Source organism: Astyanax mexicanus, chromosome 1 (genome assembly GCF_023375975.1).
Source record: "Astyanax mexicanus isolate ESR-SI-001 chromosome 1, AstMex3_surface, whole genome shotgun sequence".
Lineage (NCBI taxonomy): Eukaryota > Metazoa > Chordata > Actinopteri > Characiformes > Acestrorhamphidae > Astyanax > Astyanax mexicanus.
Window position 1 is genome coordinate 90,931,245 of NC_064408.1, and position 19,151 is coordinate 90,950,395.

Here is a 19,151-nt window from a genome sequence, read left to right on the forward strand (position 1 = left end):
TATCACCCTTAACATCAGATGATTACTCCTTCACCAATTGGCTGTTTCCAGCTGAAAGATAAGAGCTATACAGGGCTTGAATAGTAACGCTAGCCAAGTTACTACTGAGGTACATATATGAGTAAAATTGTACTGTTGAGGCAATTTTATGATTAAAGTATCATTGAGGTAATTGTTTGTGCTTTGTTGGTGTGTCTACTTGGATATTTAAAAAGGTTCAGTGTAAATATTTTAAATGGTAGTTTTGTAACTCATTATTTCTATGTAAAGCAAAAATACATTTAGGCTATTTAATGTATTCAATGGTTTAAAAAAGTGGCAAAACCAGTATGTTATCTTTTGTTTGGTTTTGGTTTCAGGCAAATTTTTAATTCTGGTGCATCTCTAAAATATAATAGAGATTTCTTACATAATCCCAAACACTGAGAGAAGTGTAAAGCATCTTACAAGTAGGAGCAAATCTGAACGCATTCCTTGATGACAGGTAGGTGCTGATGGTAGGGAAGGCCATCTATAGCTTGGTCCGCTAGCTCCAGCAGCTCCAGCCAATTCTTATTCCCCTGTAGAAACAGATTCATTATTTAAAAATATCCAGTTCTTTAAACATTCTGATTCTAACTCTATTTTGATTTCAATTTACAGTGCCAAGATGTTCAGTTATAAAATGATTTTTGCACACAATATCATTTGTCTGTGCTTTGCTTTCAATTTGCTGTTAAGCTACAAGTCTTCCTGGAACGTTGTCTGATGTCTCCATGTCAGTGTTACTGCTGTGCTGAGAACACATCTTAATCCAAATAGAGTCTGGTCAACAGTGGTCCACTGAGATAGGGATTGGGTTTAGAGTTCCTAAACGGTAGCCGTTTTTGTGAAAATGGCTTATGGGTGTAGCTACATCACAAGTGCACCTCCCAAACAATATACAGTAACTGTAATACGTCATAACCATTCTGGATGACCACCAACAGTTCCTGTACATTACCTCAGCCTGAGCCTCCTTCAGGAAAGAGCAGGTGGCTTCCATTGCATGAGCGGCTCGGCTCACTCTGCTATACAGACTGAAGCTGTCAGAGCTGGACTGCTCCAGGTAGGCCACGGCTGACTCGTGAATGCTGGGAAATGCGAGACTAAAGGGCGTGTCCAGGCTGAGGTGGAATAAAGCAGTTACAGTGCCTTCCGGAAGGTTTTCACTGGCCTATGGAGAGAGAGATCAAAAACAGGCTTGAACAAACATAGCTACAATGTGTTATTAATAACACACTCTAAATGTAGGTATTGTGATATTATAAACTGAGGTGGAGTTACAGTCTCTCATTAGAGTGAATATTATTAATAATACTCTAAATGTAGGTATTGTGATATAAACTGAGGTAGAGTTACAGTCTCTCATCAGCGTGAATATTATTAATAACACACTTTAAATGTAGGTATTGTAAAGTTTTAAACAGTTTTGATCACTGGTTTCATCAGTATATGTGAAGGACACAGCCATATGTCCACTTTAGTTTAATAATGCTCGTGATTGGCAGGGCCATATGCCCGCTTACCTTCTCCACAGGTAAAAGGGTTTGCAGAAGGCGGACTGTGAAAATGGCAGTGCCTATGTATGCCAAGCGGTGGTGAATCACAGATGATTCAGGCTGTTCGGAGGATGTCATGCTTCTGTGGTGGCTCATTATATCACCCAGAGTTTCCATACATGCTTGGAGCTTCTCTCTCTGTGATGGAAAAGAGGGAAAAAATATATATATATTAAAAAAAAACAAAAAAAAAACACACACACTCAGCTACTGTATAAAGCATCACCAGCTTAAGACGATGACCAGAAAGCTCCAGCAGGGGGCAGCAAGAGCCCAACACTTTTCAAAGGGAATTTCACAAGATGACAACACTTCATTTATATTCAAGTGTGCATTAAATATAGATGAAGAAGAGGGTCATGCCTTACAAAAACACAATTCCATTCAGCAGGGCGCGCTCTCTGAACTGACTTTATTGTACTATGAGCATAAAGCATCGCAAGACACAAATAATGGGGAGCCGCATGTTAGAAATCTATTGTTCTGTGGATGTCGATGCTGCATGGCAGAATAACAAGAAAGTGGAAGAAGCAGGGCGATAAAGGAAAGTATTACATTTAAAAGGAATGTTTCTGGATTTCTTTCAGTGTTTCTAAAACATGTTTGTGGATTCCACATGTTTTTTAGACTGATGGTTTAGATGGGAAAAGTTATTGTTTAGAGTGTGTTTGGTGCAGGACGGCACAAAATACTGTTTCAGCACTGTTATTGCAATGTGCCCAATATTCACATTACTGCATCACTGGATGTATAAGGTCAAGAAAGGCTAATTTAATTACATGATACAACTCTTTTTAATAGACTAATTACTCCATGGCATATCCACCAAAGAAATATTATTTCTGCCAGTATCATTTATTTATCGGTGATAAATATCATTTATTTAAAGGGTGATAAATATTTATGTATCACCCTTTATCGGTGCCTCAAAGATGTGTAAATAACATTTAACTGAATATCTATTAAATGTAACTGGTTCTCAAACCCTTTAGACCAGGGGTCGGCAATGAAGTTTGGCGCAGGTCAGATATTTTCCAAGCCATTTCAAGGCGGGCCACAAAAAAAAAAATCTGTTTTGGAGAAAATTAAGTGTAATGGGATGGAGTGTTACAGACTAGTAGATCTCCAGCCCAGAGGGTCGTTGAACCCAATTGCAGAACAGTTGATCTCAAAGCAGGTAAACCCAAGAAGAAAGGAAAATAAATAAATAAATAATCACACCGCTCCTTACGCTCCTCCTCAAACCTGTGTCCTCAGGGTCGCAGTCCAATACACTACTGCTGCCCCGGCTACTGAATTGGGACACGGCCGGGAAATCAGGAGAGCTGTAGTTCTGAGAGTGAAGGACTGAAGTGTGGGCTTACATCCAGGATCTAAACACTAACTAATGTAATGTTAGGAAAATTACAGGTGAAAACAGGTAGATTTTACTCTTTAATATTTTAATGCAAGCATATTTTTTTCTGGGGTCATCTAGTGTACCACCTTGGGATGCTGCAAATACCACAAGTGGTACCCGTACCAAAGTTTGAAAACCACTGTTCTACAGAAACCTAACTCTAACCCTAATCTTAACCATGTGTCAACCCTTAAACCCCACCCTAAAGTACACCTTTACCCAAACTTTTTAATCTAATCTTAAACCTTAAATTTAACCTTAAAACTAACCCTGATATGTTAAGATTAGAGTTAGGGTTGATTAACCCCCGCTCAGCTTTGCCATCATGCTGCCGGTGCTCAGAGGGAGCAAAATTGGCCCTGCTCCCTCTGGGTAGGTAAACGGCGCTCTCACATCACTCCTACGGTGATGTCAGCAGCACAGGGCGTCTGTGAGCTGAAGTATCAGAACCGAGTCGCTGCGCTTTCCTGCGAGCGCAAACTCCGAACTTCACGTGTATCAGAGGAAGCATGTGTTAGTCTTCACTCTCCCGGTGTGTTAGGGCATTACTAGTGATAGGGGGTGTCCTAATGAGTGGGTTGGGTAATTGGCCGTGTAAATTGGGGAGAAAAATGGGAAAAATTAGAAATAAAAAGAAATAATTGATTATAGGGTTCAATTTAATAGAGGATCATTTACTCTTCCCTTACCTGTTCCATAAATCTTGCTGAATGATCACTGAAAGAATGTTTCTGTACTCACTTTTAAAATCACTTTGATACTGATCTGAAAGTACTTTTTGATATTGTCTATTATTATAAAATAAGGACAGGTGGATATAATATCAGTAGATATATTATATATATATATATATATATGTATATATATATATATATATATACATATATATATATATATATATATATATATATATATATATATATATATATATATATATATATATATATATGTATATATATATATATATTATAACACACTGTAACAGCCTGTATAATCACCAGTGACATCAACCACAGCATTGCTGTAATTAATCATGAATATCCTGAAACACTGTGAAGGCTCAATGCTGACAGAAGACCAAGCAGCAAAACAAATCCCACAAAAGCAAGAGGGAATATGCACTGATAACTTCATCTCCTATAATGACCATCTGTCTTCCTGTGGGCACTTATACTGGACATGAGAGAGCATGAAGCCAGCTTTGTAGGTGTGTGTGTGTGTGTGTGTGTGTGTGTGTGTGTGTGTGTGTGTGTGTGTGTGTGTGTGTGTGTGTGTTTGTGTGTGTGTGGCCATGAGCTTCATGGCACTCTAGTGCTGGGCAATATATCATATACAGCAATATCACAGTATTGATGTCACAGCAATACAGATGCTTTGTTTTAGCTGTATTAACAGATAATCAATTGAAGTTGTTGTAAAAGCACAGTTTGAAAAGGCCCGTATCATTAATTTATTCAATATTTTAATTTGTTTTCTGACGGCTACACTTAATGTGTAGTTTGGGGAAAAAATGTACCTTTTATTGTTGGCAGACAAATAATTTGATGAGTACTACTTTGATTGACAGGGTTATGGACAGGCAGAGCAAAGGGTTCAAACTGAGGGCCAAGCTATGCTTCTTCTACATCCTATGATGTATCCCAAGAAGCACCTCCCGGGCAATGTACAATAACTACACATCATGGTGACACAGACCACAGCCATGCCACTCCTCAGTGCAGTGTTTAAACAGGTTTTGCCATAATGATAACAGTCAGTCGAGGAAGGCTTGGAGCATGTTGCTAACTGTTTTTCTGAGCTGAATTACTCACTGACAGTTGTTGTCAGTGTCAGTAAACCTTGCATGCATTTAAAAGGCGATCCAAAGTAACCCCAAAGTGCTGATTTAGGTTTTATTTTGAAAGGGATAGACACTAATAAAAGAAGAAAAAGTCACGCTTCTTTCTTTTTTTTTTTTCTCACTACAATGTGTCACCAGTTGCAGAGTCTACACATAGCATAGCATACACACCGACCTATAAAAGTAGAAGTATAAATCGACCACAAATCAGCATGTCTAGAGTTAAAGTGTGCATACTTAAAACATTGTTTTCAACATTAGCGCTGCTATTCTGGAATGAAGCCAGCTAAGCTACGGTTATCTTTTAGCCTAGCACGGATACCAACTTACATTTCATTCTTATTTTCCAACATTAAGAACCTAGAAGTAATTTGTATGCTCACAAACACACATAAAAAGTAATTATCATCTCCGAACAGAGCAGTGTTTCTCAACCTTGGTCCTGGGGGAACACTGCTATACACATTTTAGTGCATCCCTGCAAATCTGAAAAGTTCCTGGTAATTAACTGTTTAGTTGAATCAGTAATGTTTAGATTACAGACCGAATGCTGGTGTATGTAAAATTGGGTGGGTGTAAATACTAACAAGGCAAAATTGTTATGCAATAAATAGCAAATTGGCTTATTTCAAAGCCCAATCATGCTAATTTATCTGATAAGCCTTATTCAATGCGGATATCGATATATATAGGTTAGCTCTAGGTTATTGATGACAGGGCTGTAGGTTTAATACCTAGATGTGCCACTGTTGAGCCCTAAAGCAAGTTCTTTAACATTTCCTGGTCTCCAGGCAAAACGGTGATAGTTGCACACAGTTTCACTTGCCCACTGCGTGTTGCTCTCAGTGTGTATGGATATGTTCAGTGCATGGATAGGTTAAAGGTGGAGGGAAAAAAAAAAAAACACTTGTATCCAACACGAATGGTGACTTTGGTTGTCTTAGTCTTTTCTTTAGATTCTTGAATCATATTTTCCTTTTTTTTTTGAGAATATTATTAATATTTAATATTGTAATAATAAAGGGTATCATGACAGAGTTTTCATATTTTCTGTGTAAACTGATTGAAACCACAAAGCTTTCCATATTTCAGAATCCAACCTTAACCATTTTTTGTGATATATTTAGAAAACATGGCAGTGCTGCCCAGCACTCCAGCAGCTGAGACAGGACGCTCAGAGAGATTATTCTGAGGACTTTTAGAGAGGTACTTGCCAGCTCTGTCGCTGTGAGGCTGAACTCGTCCCAAAGCTCCGGGGCCACACTGTCCCCCAGCAGCGCCAGCACTTCCACCAGCAGCTCCAAAACCTGCTGCAGAACCTTCAGCTTCCCTGGGAGGCCCATAAGGAGACACAAGAGAGGAGGATCAGCAATGAAAAAGGGAATGGGAACATCTGGAGCTCAATCTGAAGCTACGCTGGAGGACTCTCACCTGTCCTGAGGAGTGGCAGTGTGTGCTGGAGGGTTTCCACACTGAATCCGGCCAGGTTCCACTGCTGCACCTGAAGCTCCAGCGAGTCCTCGCCCTCCGGCTCCAGGGGTAGCTCCAGGCCTGGCTGCGGTTGGGGGGACTGCGGGGCTGGCCCAGGGGGAGCCCCTCTCTGAGAGCTATTGCTGCTACACACAGAGTCAAAGAGAATCTTTAATCACCCGAGACAGGGAAGGTGTTTAAATAAAATTCAAAGCGAATTCGTTTCACGCAGGGACTTTCCGTCCCTTTTTCGTCTTTTTAAAAAAATAAATAAAGGCAAGCTAATTTTAGATTTCCGTTCTGCCTGCACAGCAGGAACTGTTCAAAAGTACCAACGCACAAAAATGGGGCCAACTAAAAACTGACAAAGATTTGAAAAGCCAAAAATCAGTTACATACAAAAAAAAATCAAGAAAATAAAAACATGCCATCTGTTATCCACCTAATTAGTCATGTGACCTATGTACTTCAGGGTTAGACACAAAGTTTATGGTTTAAAAAGATAGTAGACTTTTCTGGGACACAAGACCATAAAAACTGTTCTTCAAAAGTTCTTTAGTATATGCAACACCCATGTACATTTCTTTGCATGGTTAATTTTTAGAAAATTTAGAAAAATCCATACTGAAATCCATACTGATGCACACTAAAGTCCAATATTGACTTGGTTTACTTGTATGTGTAGGTACAGGTACAATACAAAACAGGAGCCAAAACATTAAGATTACTTCTTAAAGACAGGATGTGTCATTTAACTGTTGGCTGTGACAAGGATCTGTCATGGATCTGATGATGAACCAGCACATCTTACAAATAAAGAGCATATGAATATTAGGGAATATTTGCCATTTTTGCCCAAACCAAACCAAACTAAGAATTACAGAGTGTGGGTGAATTTAATTTTTTTATTTATCTAAGAAAAGAAAATTATATTAAAACCTTGTAGAGGCAGCATCCCCATCCTGGCCATCCCCACGAAGCCTCTGACCAGGCCGACCCACCACAGAGGGCCGAGGGGAGCAGTCCTCCGGGGTGGTGACTCCTGATCTCTGGGTCCCTCTCGCTTCCTGAGTGTAGGCTATGGATGAGTTCTGAGAGACAGGATCTACAGAGAGATGAAAAACAACATGACTCTCACTCAGAAGCACACAACCGTGCCAAGCCAAACAAGCAAGCAAAATTATTATGCATAAAATTATGTTTGGCAAAACAGAGCAATGGGCATGCGTAGCTAAATAACAAAGATTTTTGTTAAGTAGTCTCAGAGTTACATTAGCCTGAGGCATGTCATCCTACTGTAATTACGAACTGTTAGCTTAATCAAATTTCCTTTATGAATTTTGACTCTTTAAAACTTTTTCTGCAACACTCACCAAACATGGGCTCCACTAAAACATCTTTCTTTGTAAATGAAAGTATTCAATGCTCACACGGTTCAAGAAAGACCGAGAAAACGCTCAGAACGAACTGTGCATATCGTCACTGTACAACACAAAAAAAGGTATCTCTGTTTTTATTGGTTCATTCTTCAAGACATACAAAGTGTAAGAAACAGTTTGTGAGTTCAAATTTTGCTGTAAAAATGGACAAAATGAGGAGTTGTTTTTCACTGGACAGCGACAATATGCTTGGAAGACCTGCAGTAAAGTTAAGCCTAATGATAAAGGCGGTGCACTATTAAACTGTGCGGCATTGCTTGCATAAACCATATGCATGGAAGAGTCATAATAAGGACGCTTGTTTACCTGCCACCTAATCACAATATTTAATCAGTAAAATATGATCCAGAACATCTAGATATGTTATTACTGCTAGTAATGCAGTTTATAAAGAGACACCACCTAGTAATAGTAACACTACAGCAACCACCTAGCAACACACATTTACCACCTGGGACCCCAGTGGAAGCATGTAGCAGCCAAGCCACTTGGGGTACTTAACCAAGCGCCTAGCAACCCCCAGGATGGAATCAGGGACACCATAGCACCTGCTTAGCAACACCCTGTGAAGGCTTTACACTAGATGTACAAATATACAGACAGACAGACAGACAGACCGAACAAGTCCAGTCTCAGAGGTATCGAATGGAGCTACTTAACTCAATAGACAGACAGAAGATACTGGGGGGCTTTATAGCTCTAGATAATTCTCAGCATGTTCTATGAAGCTACATGGAATCTACATCTGACTATCTAGGGCAGCAAAGTCTACATTTGTATCTAATCTCACTGAGTAAAAAGGTGGTCTAGAAACTTTTGGCTATTAAGTGTATACTGTATGCAAAAGCTAAGAACTAACTAGAACACTAAAAAAGGGTCGTGAAGAGCTGAGATGTTTGCCGAGCGGCGAGTGTGCTCTTGTGGGCCACGGGGGTTTGTGAGTGTGTGGAGGGGTACCGAGCTTGGCTGAGCAGAAGCTGGGATCTCTGTGGAAACGCAGTCGACTCCTCAGGTTCCTGCAGAGCTGCTGCAGGCAGGCCAGCGCCCGGAGCGGCAGAGAGCTGGAGTCACTTTCACTGCTCACGTTCAGCAGCAGCAGAAGATTCTGGAAGGAAACAAGGGGGAAAATAAGCAAAGAGCAGACACAGAGGACGAGCAAGAGCACGGCTAGCATGCTGGGCATCATGTAGGGCCAGTTTAATAATCCAGCACAGATGGGTATCTGAACCGTCCAAAAGTGTAATACAGTCAATTCCATCTTGAGGAAAACAACAGATGCAAATTAGATTAGGTACTTAATAAAAGGCCACCTAATATTGAGGTGAATGTAATTTGTACTAACTCTTAAATTCCCAACCCTCAGATGGTAAAGACACGATATGTTAATGAGACAAGCTTATTCAATAGAGCTGGCAGAATTGTTCTCGCTGAGCTTTAAAATGGCACTATGTGCAAAATAAACAACATAACCACTGTTGTACATCTTGTAAATACACATATGCATTCTCCTTACAGTCTAGAAAAATCAAACTGACGCTGATGTTGTTTCTCAAATAATACAGAGATAATAGAGACATAACTCAGGGGTGATGTGCAATTAAATCCAAATAAAGCCCCTCTGAACTAAAATCTGAGTTTTCTTTATAATTAAGTTAAACTGTTTCCTCATGGCCTCTAGTGTAAATGTATAAAATTTGTCTTATGACAATCTTCCCACAGTCTAATAAATGTCTGCTGTATTTTACCATTATTGCCATCATAGAACGGGTGGTCCTAAAAGTAGGTCAGGTTTACCTTCCCTAGCACATCCCTGGCAAAGCATAAAGCTAGCATGGCTTCACCTCTCTTCAAATTCAAGCAACCTGGTGAGCTAAAGAGAAAGCTAAGGCTCTATCGAGACAGCTAATACTTAAACTAAAGCTAACCCTGGAACCCTAAAGCTAAAGATAAAGCTAAACCTAAAGCGCTAATGCTAAAGCTAAAGCTAAACCTGAAATATAAGGATAAAATTTCAATCTTACTTGCACTATTCTCGGCCGCTGGAGGAAGATTTCTGCTGGAAAGTCCTGCATGATCACATCTTGCAGAAGCTCACAGGTGGTCCGCACTAAATCCTGACTCTCACTTCTTAAAGAACTACACAAAGATAGCAAAGCAAAACAGAGGTTAAACACAGGTTCAATGAGTATTTAAAAGAACTATAACAGTGATTTTAATCTTTTTTGATTTGATACAAAGTAAATATATCAATGTTTCTAAATGTCTTTGTTCTCACTTTGACATAATAGACCTGCTTTCTACATTTCTACAATAGAAATAAGATAAATGTTTTAATTTGTAAATACGGCACAGTCTAAAAGCCTTGGCATCTACAAAAAAATGGCCAGTACGTTTGTTTATCTTGGCAGTAGATTAAAAAATTAACAATGTAGTAAATTCACCCAACAAACAAGTGTGTGTTAGTTTAAATGCTTCCAGCATCCTTAACCAAACCTGTATTCTTCCAACCAACATATTAATATGTTTACAGATCAACAGCACATTGTGGCTTATTTGAGTTCTTTCTGATGTAATATTAAAGTTTTTGACTGCTCAGATATGGTTTTTTAAAAAAAATAAATCTGAATAAAGAATTTTAATCAGAACTATCAATTTGAAAGTCTAAATATAAGCTTGTACGACTGTTCATTAACCTACTATTGTAAAAACTGTGTACCTTAAGAGGGTAAATGACTGCCTAAGTTCTGCACAGAAATGTACTTCTAAAAGTGTTTGCTATATACTAATAGCTACTTTGTCCAATCTCAAACATAAAAACAGGATTTGAAGAACTTTCCAGTGCTGATCTCCTTAATGACAGAGAAAATGAGAAAACTTATGCCATACTTTTAAATGAAATTCACCTTTCATTTGACGACAATATGTGTCTATCCGTTGGAGTCAAAGCCAGCCATGGAAACACTGAAAACTTCAGACACCTAACAGAGGTGTTCACTGCAAGACAGAGCAATAAGAAAAAAAAAAAAAAAAAACAGTACAAATAATATGTACTCTTTCTTCCCTTCCAGCATTATTTGTATCAGCGCCATTCACACATACTATCACATCTGGACAACATAGATTCTGTAGCCTTGAACTGAACACTTGTGAGTTAAAATAGGGTATTAAAATGTGCAGCAACAAATGGACTGCAGTCTGTAACCGTATACCAAATTAAAGGAGTTATTAGGTATTAGGGATTTCTAATATAGTGGCCAGGAAGTGGAAGTACAGGGTAAAGATTTCGTATAAAGTGGCCTGTGAGAAGAAGTATAAAGTAGGGGGTTCTAATAAACTGCCAGTGTCTGTACTTTGTCAGATTAAAATGGCAATAACACAGGAGAGAAAGAAGCTATACTGTTAAATTGTCATAACATAAAATAAAGTCAGCTTTAAGAGGTGAAAGGCACATACCTGGAACGTTATTTATCTAAACAAAAGCTAATTTGAGGTTTGAGAGTCGACGTACCCGATACTCTGGGGGGTGTAGCAGCTGTCTGGCTGGGTTTGTTTTGCTGGAAGTATCCTCTGACTGATGTCTCCTCCACTGAGGAAAGAAAAACAGCCAAGCTATAAATTACATTTTATTCCTCTTCACACGCTGAATCTGAGAGGTCACCAGAATTCTTTATGAAGATGATGGTCTTTTTTGTGATTCTATAAATCAATATAAATGTCAGATGTGGCTGATATTGGCAAAATAATTATAGTGCAATCATGCTGCTACATATTACACTCACATTTTATTGTGATAAATAACAAGTTGGATATTATGAATATAATAATGTGATGAGTACATTTAGAATGAGGTGTTTTAGACGGGCTTTCACTGCTCTGCAATGTTTTACCTGTTATTTATAAATGTTTTCTTCTAATTTTATCATTTTATTTTGTTGTTCTAAAAGTGTATTTCTTATATATTGCCCTTTGAAAAACTTATTTAAAAGTGCTAAAAACAAATATAATTAATGTTCTCATCAAAAGAATGTTGAACATAGAAGGAGGACTTGTCAGACTGCTATTTCTACAAATGAAGGGGAAGGTTACTAGTAACAATAAATTATAAAACATTTAGACTGATCTGGGCAAAATTTATTGAGCTACTAGTGTGTAATGCATGTGTAATGCAGTATGTCAGACATCTCAGCCTGGATTTGTAGAGATTCCTAATGGTGTCCTGAAATAATCCATCCTGTGCCACTCAAATATTCCAGCAGATTTACAGGAAAGCTCTTCAGACAGCAGCAGTTTGTGAATAAGCATTGTCCTGTTGGAATAGTGCACTCGAGTGTGTTTACAAAAAACTTGGTTGCAGGACCTTATTAACATAACGTTACACAATACATCTGTATTTATAGCTCAATATTAGTCTAAATTTTAAACAATTTATTGTTCCTGGTTACTTTTTTAATGATTATGAGTGTGAAACACCTTAATTTAAAGAAACTCATCAGGTCCGGATTTCCACAGTTCATAGTAAAAAAAACTGATCAATTACAATGACTATTATTATTTACTGGCAAAATCACAGTAACAATTAACAAACTGCAGGGACTGTTAGTAATACCAGGTTCAGAGGAAGACAAAAACTGTGTTTCACAGATGACACTGGGGGAAGGAGACACAGGCAGGTGGAAGAGATGGTCGAAGATGCTGTCGATGATGGTCTGAAGACTTGGTTCCACGCTGGGTGATAGCTGCGTTAGAAACTCCACTGCCCCAACATCCCTCAGCATGTGAGCTCCAGTGGGGTGCTTAAATATAACACAGACACAAATTACACACTGATCAATATATGTAACCTGTCATAAGCTCTAAATACAAGCTCGCAATTAGAGATGGCACTATACCGCATTCCTTTTGCCTTGTCTATACTGAAATCTTGAGTATTCTTCATTTTAATAATGTTTGTCGCTATCCACACATATGCACCCCAACAATATTAGAGATCAGCATTGTCCCATACTTCTTATATTAGAGCAGATACTCTAAACTTAACTACTTAATGGGTGCCTATAGCTTTTTTTTAACAGATCGGAAAAGGCAGTATTCTGTGTCCCAAATAAAATACAGTACACTTGAAAAAGTGCATTTATTGGTAGAGTAAATGGCAAATGATAACGGTATCTGTATCAATGCAACACTGTCTTCATTTTCTAGGATAAAGACATTCAAACTGGACTGAATCTTAAACACAGGATTTTAAAACGTGCATTTGGTCTGAAGGAAAAAAAAGAAAATTACACCCTTATTGCTCACAGTTTTTTCAACCATTCATGCTGCGGTTCTCCCCTGTGCTAAATCAGACAGGCTGACATTTTAGAGCTCTGACAAGCCAACTGACAGATGAGTCAAAAAAAAAAAGAAAAAAAAAAAGGAAAAAGACAGAAGAGCAACACTTTTACTATGTAAAGGCAGTCTAGACTAAAACTAATTACGTCTTTGGCAAATACAGTCATTATTGGGTTTTTTGTTTGTCAAAATGAAATAATCTGACCTGAAAACAAGAATTGTAAAGTAATAATGTAAAAAGCATAATTAAAAACATTATTTCCATTTTTGAAACGAAATAAATATGTTAATATAAGTTCATTTTCAGGCAATTAGAGCTATAGCACTGATATAATTCAAGAAAATGCTTTATTACTAGGGATATAAGAACTAAATCATTGTTGTGTTTCTGATGTTATACCAATGTGTGTCACTGATGTAAGGGATGGACATAGGAGGTGAGTATTATACACAAAATAAAGCAATATAATCTGATCACCACTAATATATATATATATATATATATATATATATATATATATATATATATATATATAGACAGTTTTTGTTCATATTTGTGACAATGTAAATCTGTTATATTAAGCTATATTAGCAATTTAGCTCATAAATGCACCCCAGTGGTGTTATTCTAATTATAAATGTACCTAAGCAGTGCGATTTTAGGCATGAATTTTATACAGAGAAAGGCAGCCAGTCAACCAAAGGCTAAGGCTACTTTACTATCCTAGCCCTGTAGAGCAGAAAAAACATTTAGCTTATAGAGAGCTAGTAAACTTATAACAAGGGTAATATATAATGCTAAATGCTTTAATTTATTTACTTAGTAGAGCTTAAAAATTAACTTAAACATGACGTTTTTGTCTCATTTGCCGGCTGCTGGGGCTGCTGTGCATCCCTAGATTTGTATCTACATAATTGATGAGAGTTGGTGACACAAGTTATTAATTAAATAATGAATTCCAAAAAGGTCTGTTTATGATTATGATTTATGGTTGGCTTTAACACGCTGACCTGCACTGTGTGTGCATGCTATTGTACCGTGGACAAAGTGCTAAGCAGCTCCAAGACCTCTTCTTGCATAGGAACCTCCGGAAAATTAAACCATTCCAGAAGGTTGATGAAGAGCGTCCGCTCCTGGACAAGATCAGGACGAGAGATGAGTCCATGGTCCAGCTTTGATCTGATATTTTTCAGAGCCCGTACTCTTATCTCCACTAAGGAGTGCGCTGTGGAAAACAAACCAATAACAGCCATGTTAAAACTACTAGATTCTAGTATGGTCACAAAAAGGGACATACACAACATCTTACATATTTTTTCCTCACTAAATATCAGAACATTTGACACTTAAATGATTTTGCACATTCAAAGAGCATTTAAATCCAACCTTCAGCTGTTTATATTGTTTTGAAGCGATAAAGAAAGCTACAAACAGGAGCAGTACCCATAAGAAGCAAAGACTGGCTGACTACACAAATAATTAGAAAAATAATCAGATTAGTCAACTACCAAAATAAACATTAGTTGCTGCCTTAGTATATTGCCGCTTTCTAAAGGCCACCGCACACCCAATGCATCACAGCATACAACGAAGAGCTGAAGTAAGATCGCCCTTAGGGGATTTGTTTATAATAAAGATTAAAGACAACAATTAAAAAAAAAAGCTGACCACACTTTATGTCTCAATTATTAAGTGTAGATCAATTATTATTTAATTAGTGCAGTTTGTAGATCAGCTTAACCTGATCTATTAGCCACAAATGAGTTTGTGTGAGAAAAAAATTACATGCATAAGCTATACAAGCTCCACGTAAAAAATTAAGAGGTTTTGCATGTCACGTATAGCTGTCATTTTTGCTTAAGTTTAACAACGAAAAATACTTTTTATCAAACAATCTCAGCTAACAATTTATGGTTTTCATTCCTGTAACAGAGGCTAATCTTCCTGGATCCTCTTCAAAATGTTGCTAAGTGTTATGAAATAATTTCGGGAGGAACATGCCTGAAGCACCTCAACTTTCTAATCTAACATCTTATAAATCCTCTGGACGTCTCTTGTGGGTCATGTTGAGTTTTTGCAACCCCATCTCCTCCCTTTAACTCACTTATCCGTTTCTTCCTGACTCTACTTACAGGAGAGGGGGGAACTTGCATCCTATGACATTGGAACACAGCCTAAACACAGCATTATATGCATTACTTATAGTTGGCAACATTGGAACACATCCTGAACACAGCGTTGTATGCTTTGGTTATAGCTGTCTATATTGGAACACAGCCTAAACACAGCGCTATAAGCATTGGTTATAGCTTTCTATACTGGAACAGTGCCTAAACATAGCGTTAAGTGCATTAGTTATAGCTGTCTATATTGGAACACAGCCTAAACACCGTGCTATAAGCATTGGGTATAGCTGTCTATATTGGAACACAGCCTAAACACAGCGTTATACGCATTGGTTATAGCTGTCTACATTGGAACACAGCCTAAACATAGCGTTAAATGCATTAGTTATAGTTGTCTATATCGGAACACAGCCTAAACATAGCATTAAGTGCATTAGTTATAGCTGTCTATATTGGAACAGCCTAAACACAGTGTTATGTGCATTAGTTATAACTGTTTATATTGGAACACAGGCTGAACACAGTTATATGCATTAGTTATAGTGGTCAACATTCGAACACAGCCTGAACACATTGTAATATATTTTGGTTATAGCTGTCTATATTGGAAAACAGCCTAAACACAGCGTTATATGCATTGGTTATAGCTGTCTATATTGTAACAGTACCTAAACACAGCGTTAAGTGCATTAGTTATAGCTGTCTATATTGGAACACAGCCTAAACAAGTTATATACATTTGTTATAGCTGTCCATATTGTAACACTGCCTAAACACAGTGTTGTAAGCATTAGTTATAGCTGTCTATTTTGGAACACAGCCTACACATAGCGTTTAGTGCATCAGTTATAGTTGTCTATATTGAAACACAGCCTAAACACAGCGTTATGTGCATTAGTTATAGCTGTCTATATTGGAACACAGCCTAAACACAGCATTAGTGCATTAGTTATAGCTGTCTATATTGTAACGCAGCCTAAACAAGTTATATGCATTTGTTATAGCTGTCTATATTGTAACACAGCCTAAACACAGCGCTGTAAACATTAGTTATAGCTGTCTATATTGGAACGCAGCCTAAACAAGTTATATGCATTAGTTATAGCTGTCTATATTGGAACACAGCCTACACATAGCGTTATGTGCATTAGTTATAGCTGTCTATATTGGAACGCAGCCTACACATAGCGTTATGTGCATTAGTTATAGCTGTCTATATTGGAACGCAGCCTAAACAAGTTATATACATTAGTTATAGCTGTCTATATTGGAACACAGCCTACACATAGCGTTATGTGCATTAGTAATAGCTGTCTATATTGGAACGCAGCCTAAACAAGTTATATACCGGTACATTAGTTATAGCTGTCTATATTGGAACAGCCTAAACACAGAGTTATAAGCATTAGTTACAGCTGTTCATATAAGAACACAGCCTAAACACAGCGTTAAGTGCATTAGTTATACCTGTCTAATTATATTGGAACACAGCCTAAACGCAGTGTTCTATGCATTAGCCTAACTAAACGTAACTATATGCACAGCCTAACTAAACGTAGCCAAGCAACAGGCAAAGCTAACGGCCGCTGTAATCCACCTGATTCAGTTCAACTGACAAGTGCGAGCTTTGTTTTTAGAGAAGCTGAAGGTGGGGGTTCGGGTTAATAATACTCTCACTGGAGAAACAGAAATAAAGAATTAACCCGGTAAAATATCCAGACGATACGGAAGCTAGTTAACGTTAATTAATCCTTTGGCGTTGTCAATATAATTTTCTATAGTCAGCTAACGCTAACTAAGTTAGTTAGTTAGGTGTGGGCTCAAAGCTAGGCTAACCACGGTATTACTTTAGCATTAGCTAAGAATAAATCTGTGTACTCACTTGCTAGCTAGCTAGGTACACAGCAGCAGCTGAATCACTGTGTGGACTGATTAAACTGATCCTAAAACAGTGTTGGGTTAGGTTAAGTGATGCTGGCTAACGTTAGTTAAGCTAACCAACTAAAGAGCTAACTAACTACAGAGACTTTTAATTTCCACAGTGAACACAGCTCGTCTTACCGGTCTTTTTAATAAGTGCGGATAAATCCATGGTGTAGTTCTGGGCTATGTAGAGGTCAGGTCTGCAGTAATGTGGTTAAATGAAGTCATATCTGAGACGGGTGTAGACAGTTCTCCAGCAGCAGCTCCTCTTTTTGTTTTGGTGTGTTTTCAACTCCCGCGCCAGCGCGCGCATTTCCTGCTCAGAGAGGAGAGCCGCGTTCAACACCCCGCAGATCCGGGCGGTTCATCACTGTTTTCAATTCACTCTCAGTACAAGTGTTTCTAATTAAAAGAAACAATAAAGGCGAACTATTGACGAGTCTGGCTAAATGTGCTGAAAGGCTTATACGTTTAATGAAGGGATGTTGTGCTTTTTAAAGTCCTCTAGAGTTAAAAAAAAAAAAATCTGTGACAGTTTAATTTCCTACATAATTTAGAGATTAAGAAATGTGTAAAAGGTGTGAAATGACTCCTTATAAATAAAATTATTGATTCATATTTTTTAATAATTTTATTTCAATTTTTTTATCCCATTTTCACCCCAATTTACTCATTAGGACTCCCCTATCCCCTTTCACTAGTGATGCCCCAACACCAGGAAGGTGAAGACAAGCACATGCCTCCTGTGATACATGTGAAGTCAGACTCCTCCTCTTTTTGAACTGCTGCTGATATAGCATTGCAGAGTAGCATCATATCGCACTCGGACATCTGCGGACATCACCCTGGAAGTGATGAGGGGAGAGAGCACGATCTACCCACCCAGAGAGAGCAAGGCCAATTGTGCTCTCTCAGGGCTCCGGTAGCCAATGGCAAGCTACATGACCAGCATTCGAACCGGTGATCTCCCAAACATAGTGGCAGTGCTTGGCCCGCTGGACCAATCGGAGCTCTGACTCATATATTTTAAATAAATGTACAATACCAGTCAGTATTTTTGACAACCAAAAAAGGTGTTTAACAAGCCAAAATATGTTTTACAGTTAAGATTTTATGTTTAGATTTTTATGTTCAGGTGTCTGTGAAGTCCAAACACTACCTAATTGCATACCAGAAAAACCCACAAGACCTGTCTGGTGTTTTGGACAGTAGAGACCATTACTCTATCAAAAGCAGGATAAATTATTTGTTTAATGCCTTTAAGTTAATAGGAAAAAAATGAATCAGTAATTGTCCCAGTAATTTTGTCCATATAGTCTATATTCATACTGTACATATACACACGCTATATACTGTACACTTTTGGTGCATAATCTATATCTTCCATGTTGTTTATTATCCTCCCTACAGCTCTGAAATTTGCAGTGTATCCGTGGATCAGAGACTAACAATGGCACTGTCCACTGCAACATCAATATCAGCCTGCCTGAATGTTTACTCTCAAAATTCATCTTCTAATTGAAGATCAATACTGGGATCAGACAAGCCTTTATTCCCCACTTGCTGAAATAATCCAGACAATTCAGACCATCCTGTGAGAGTAATAATCTTACTATGTGCAAAATTCAGGAACGTGCAGACAGAGAAAAATGTAAGTGTTTGATGCACCCTGTAAGAATTATATTTATCCCCTAGTGCACACATTTAATATAGCTACAAAACATACACCGAAAAAGTCACAAAAGAAGAAGTCACAAAAACCAAAACATTAAGAGCTATTCAGCATCAAACACTTACATTTTGTTCTATTCTATCTGCACTCTCCTGTATATTGCACGTAGTAAGATTATTACTCTCACAGGATGGTCTGAATTGCCTGGATTATTTCAGCGAGTGGGGAATAAAGCCTTGTCTGATCCCAGTATTGATCTTCAATCAGAAGATGAATTTTGAGAGTAAACATTCAGGCAGGCTGATATTGATGTTGCAGTGGACAGTGCCATTATTAGTCTCTGATCCACTGATACACTGCAAATGCCAGA

At 38.0% G+C, this 19,151-nt stretch overlaps 1 protein-coding gene across 2 annotated transcripts in view; it reads right to left on the bottom strand.

Moving 5' to 3' along the window:
* rttn (rotatin) overlaps nucleotides 1-17,437 on the bottom strand; it is a 79,260-nt gene extending 61,823 nt beyond the window's left edge. The window contains exons 1-13 of one of the 2 annotated variants that reach the window (XM_022683806.2): nucleotides 17,248-17,437; nucleotides 14,098-14,285; nucleotides 12,335-12,521; nucleotides 11,237-11,314; nucleotides 10,632-10,722; nucleotides 9,750-9,864; nucleotides 8,686-8,833; nucleotides 7,229-7,394; nucleotides 6,251-6,432; nucleotides 6,034-6,149; nucleotides 1,548-1,718; nucleotides 983-1,195; nucleotides 448-560 (exon numbers count right to left, since the gene is read on the bottom strand). In XM_022683806.2, coding sequence (XP_022539527.2) covers nucleotides 448-560; nucleotides 983-1,195; nucleotides 1,548-1,718; nucleotides 6,034-6,149; nucleotides 6,251-6,432; nucleotides 7,229-7,394; nucleotides 8,686-8,833; nucleotides 9,750-9,864; nucleotides 10,632-10,722; nucleotides 11,237-11,314; nucleotides 12,335-12,521; nucleotides 14,098-14,285; nucleotides 17,248-17,278 — 1,799 coding nt within the window. In that variant the 5' untranslated portion in view covers nucleotides 17,279-17,437. Of the gene's footprint in view, nucleotides 1-447; nucleotides 561-982; nucleotides 1,196-1,547; nucleotides 1,719-6,033; nucleotides 6,150-6,250; nucleotides 6,436-7,228; nucleotides 7,395-8,685; nucleotides 8,834-9,749; nucleotides 9,865-10,631; nucleotides 10,723-11,236; nucleotides 11,315-12,334; nucleotides 12,522-14,097; nucleotides 14,286-17,247 lie in introns of both variants that reach the window. The other variant, XM_022683796.2, reaches the window with a different exon arrangement.
* Nucleotides 17,438-19,151: the final 1,714 nt, after the last annotated feature.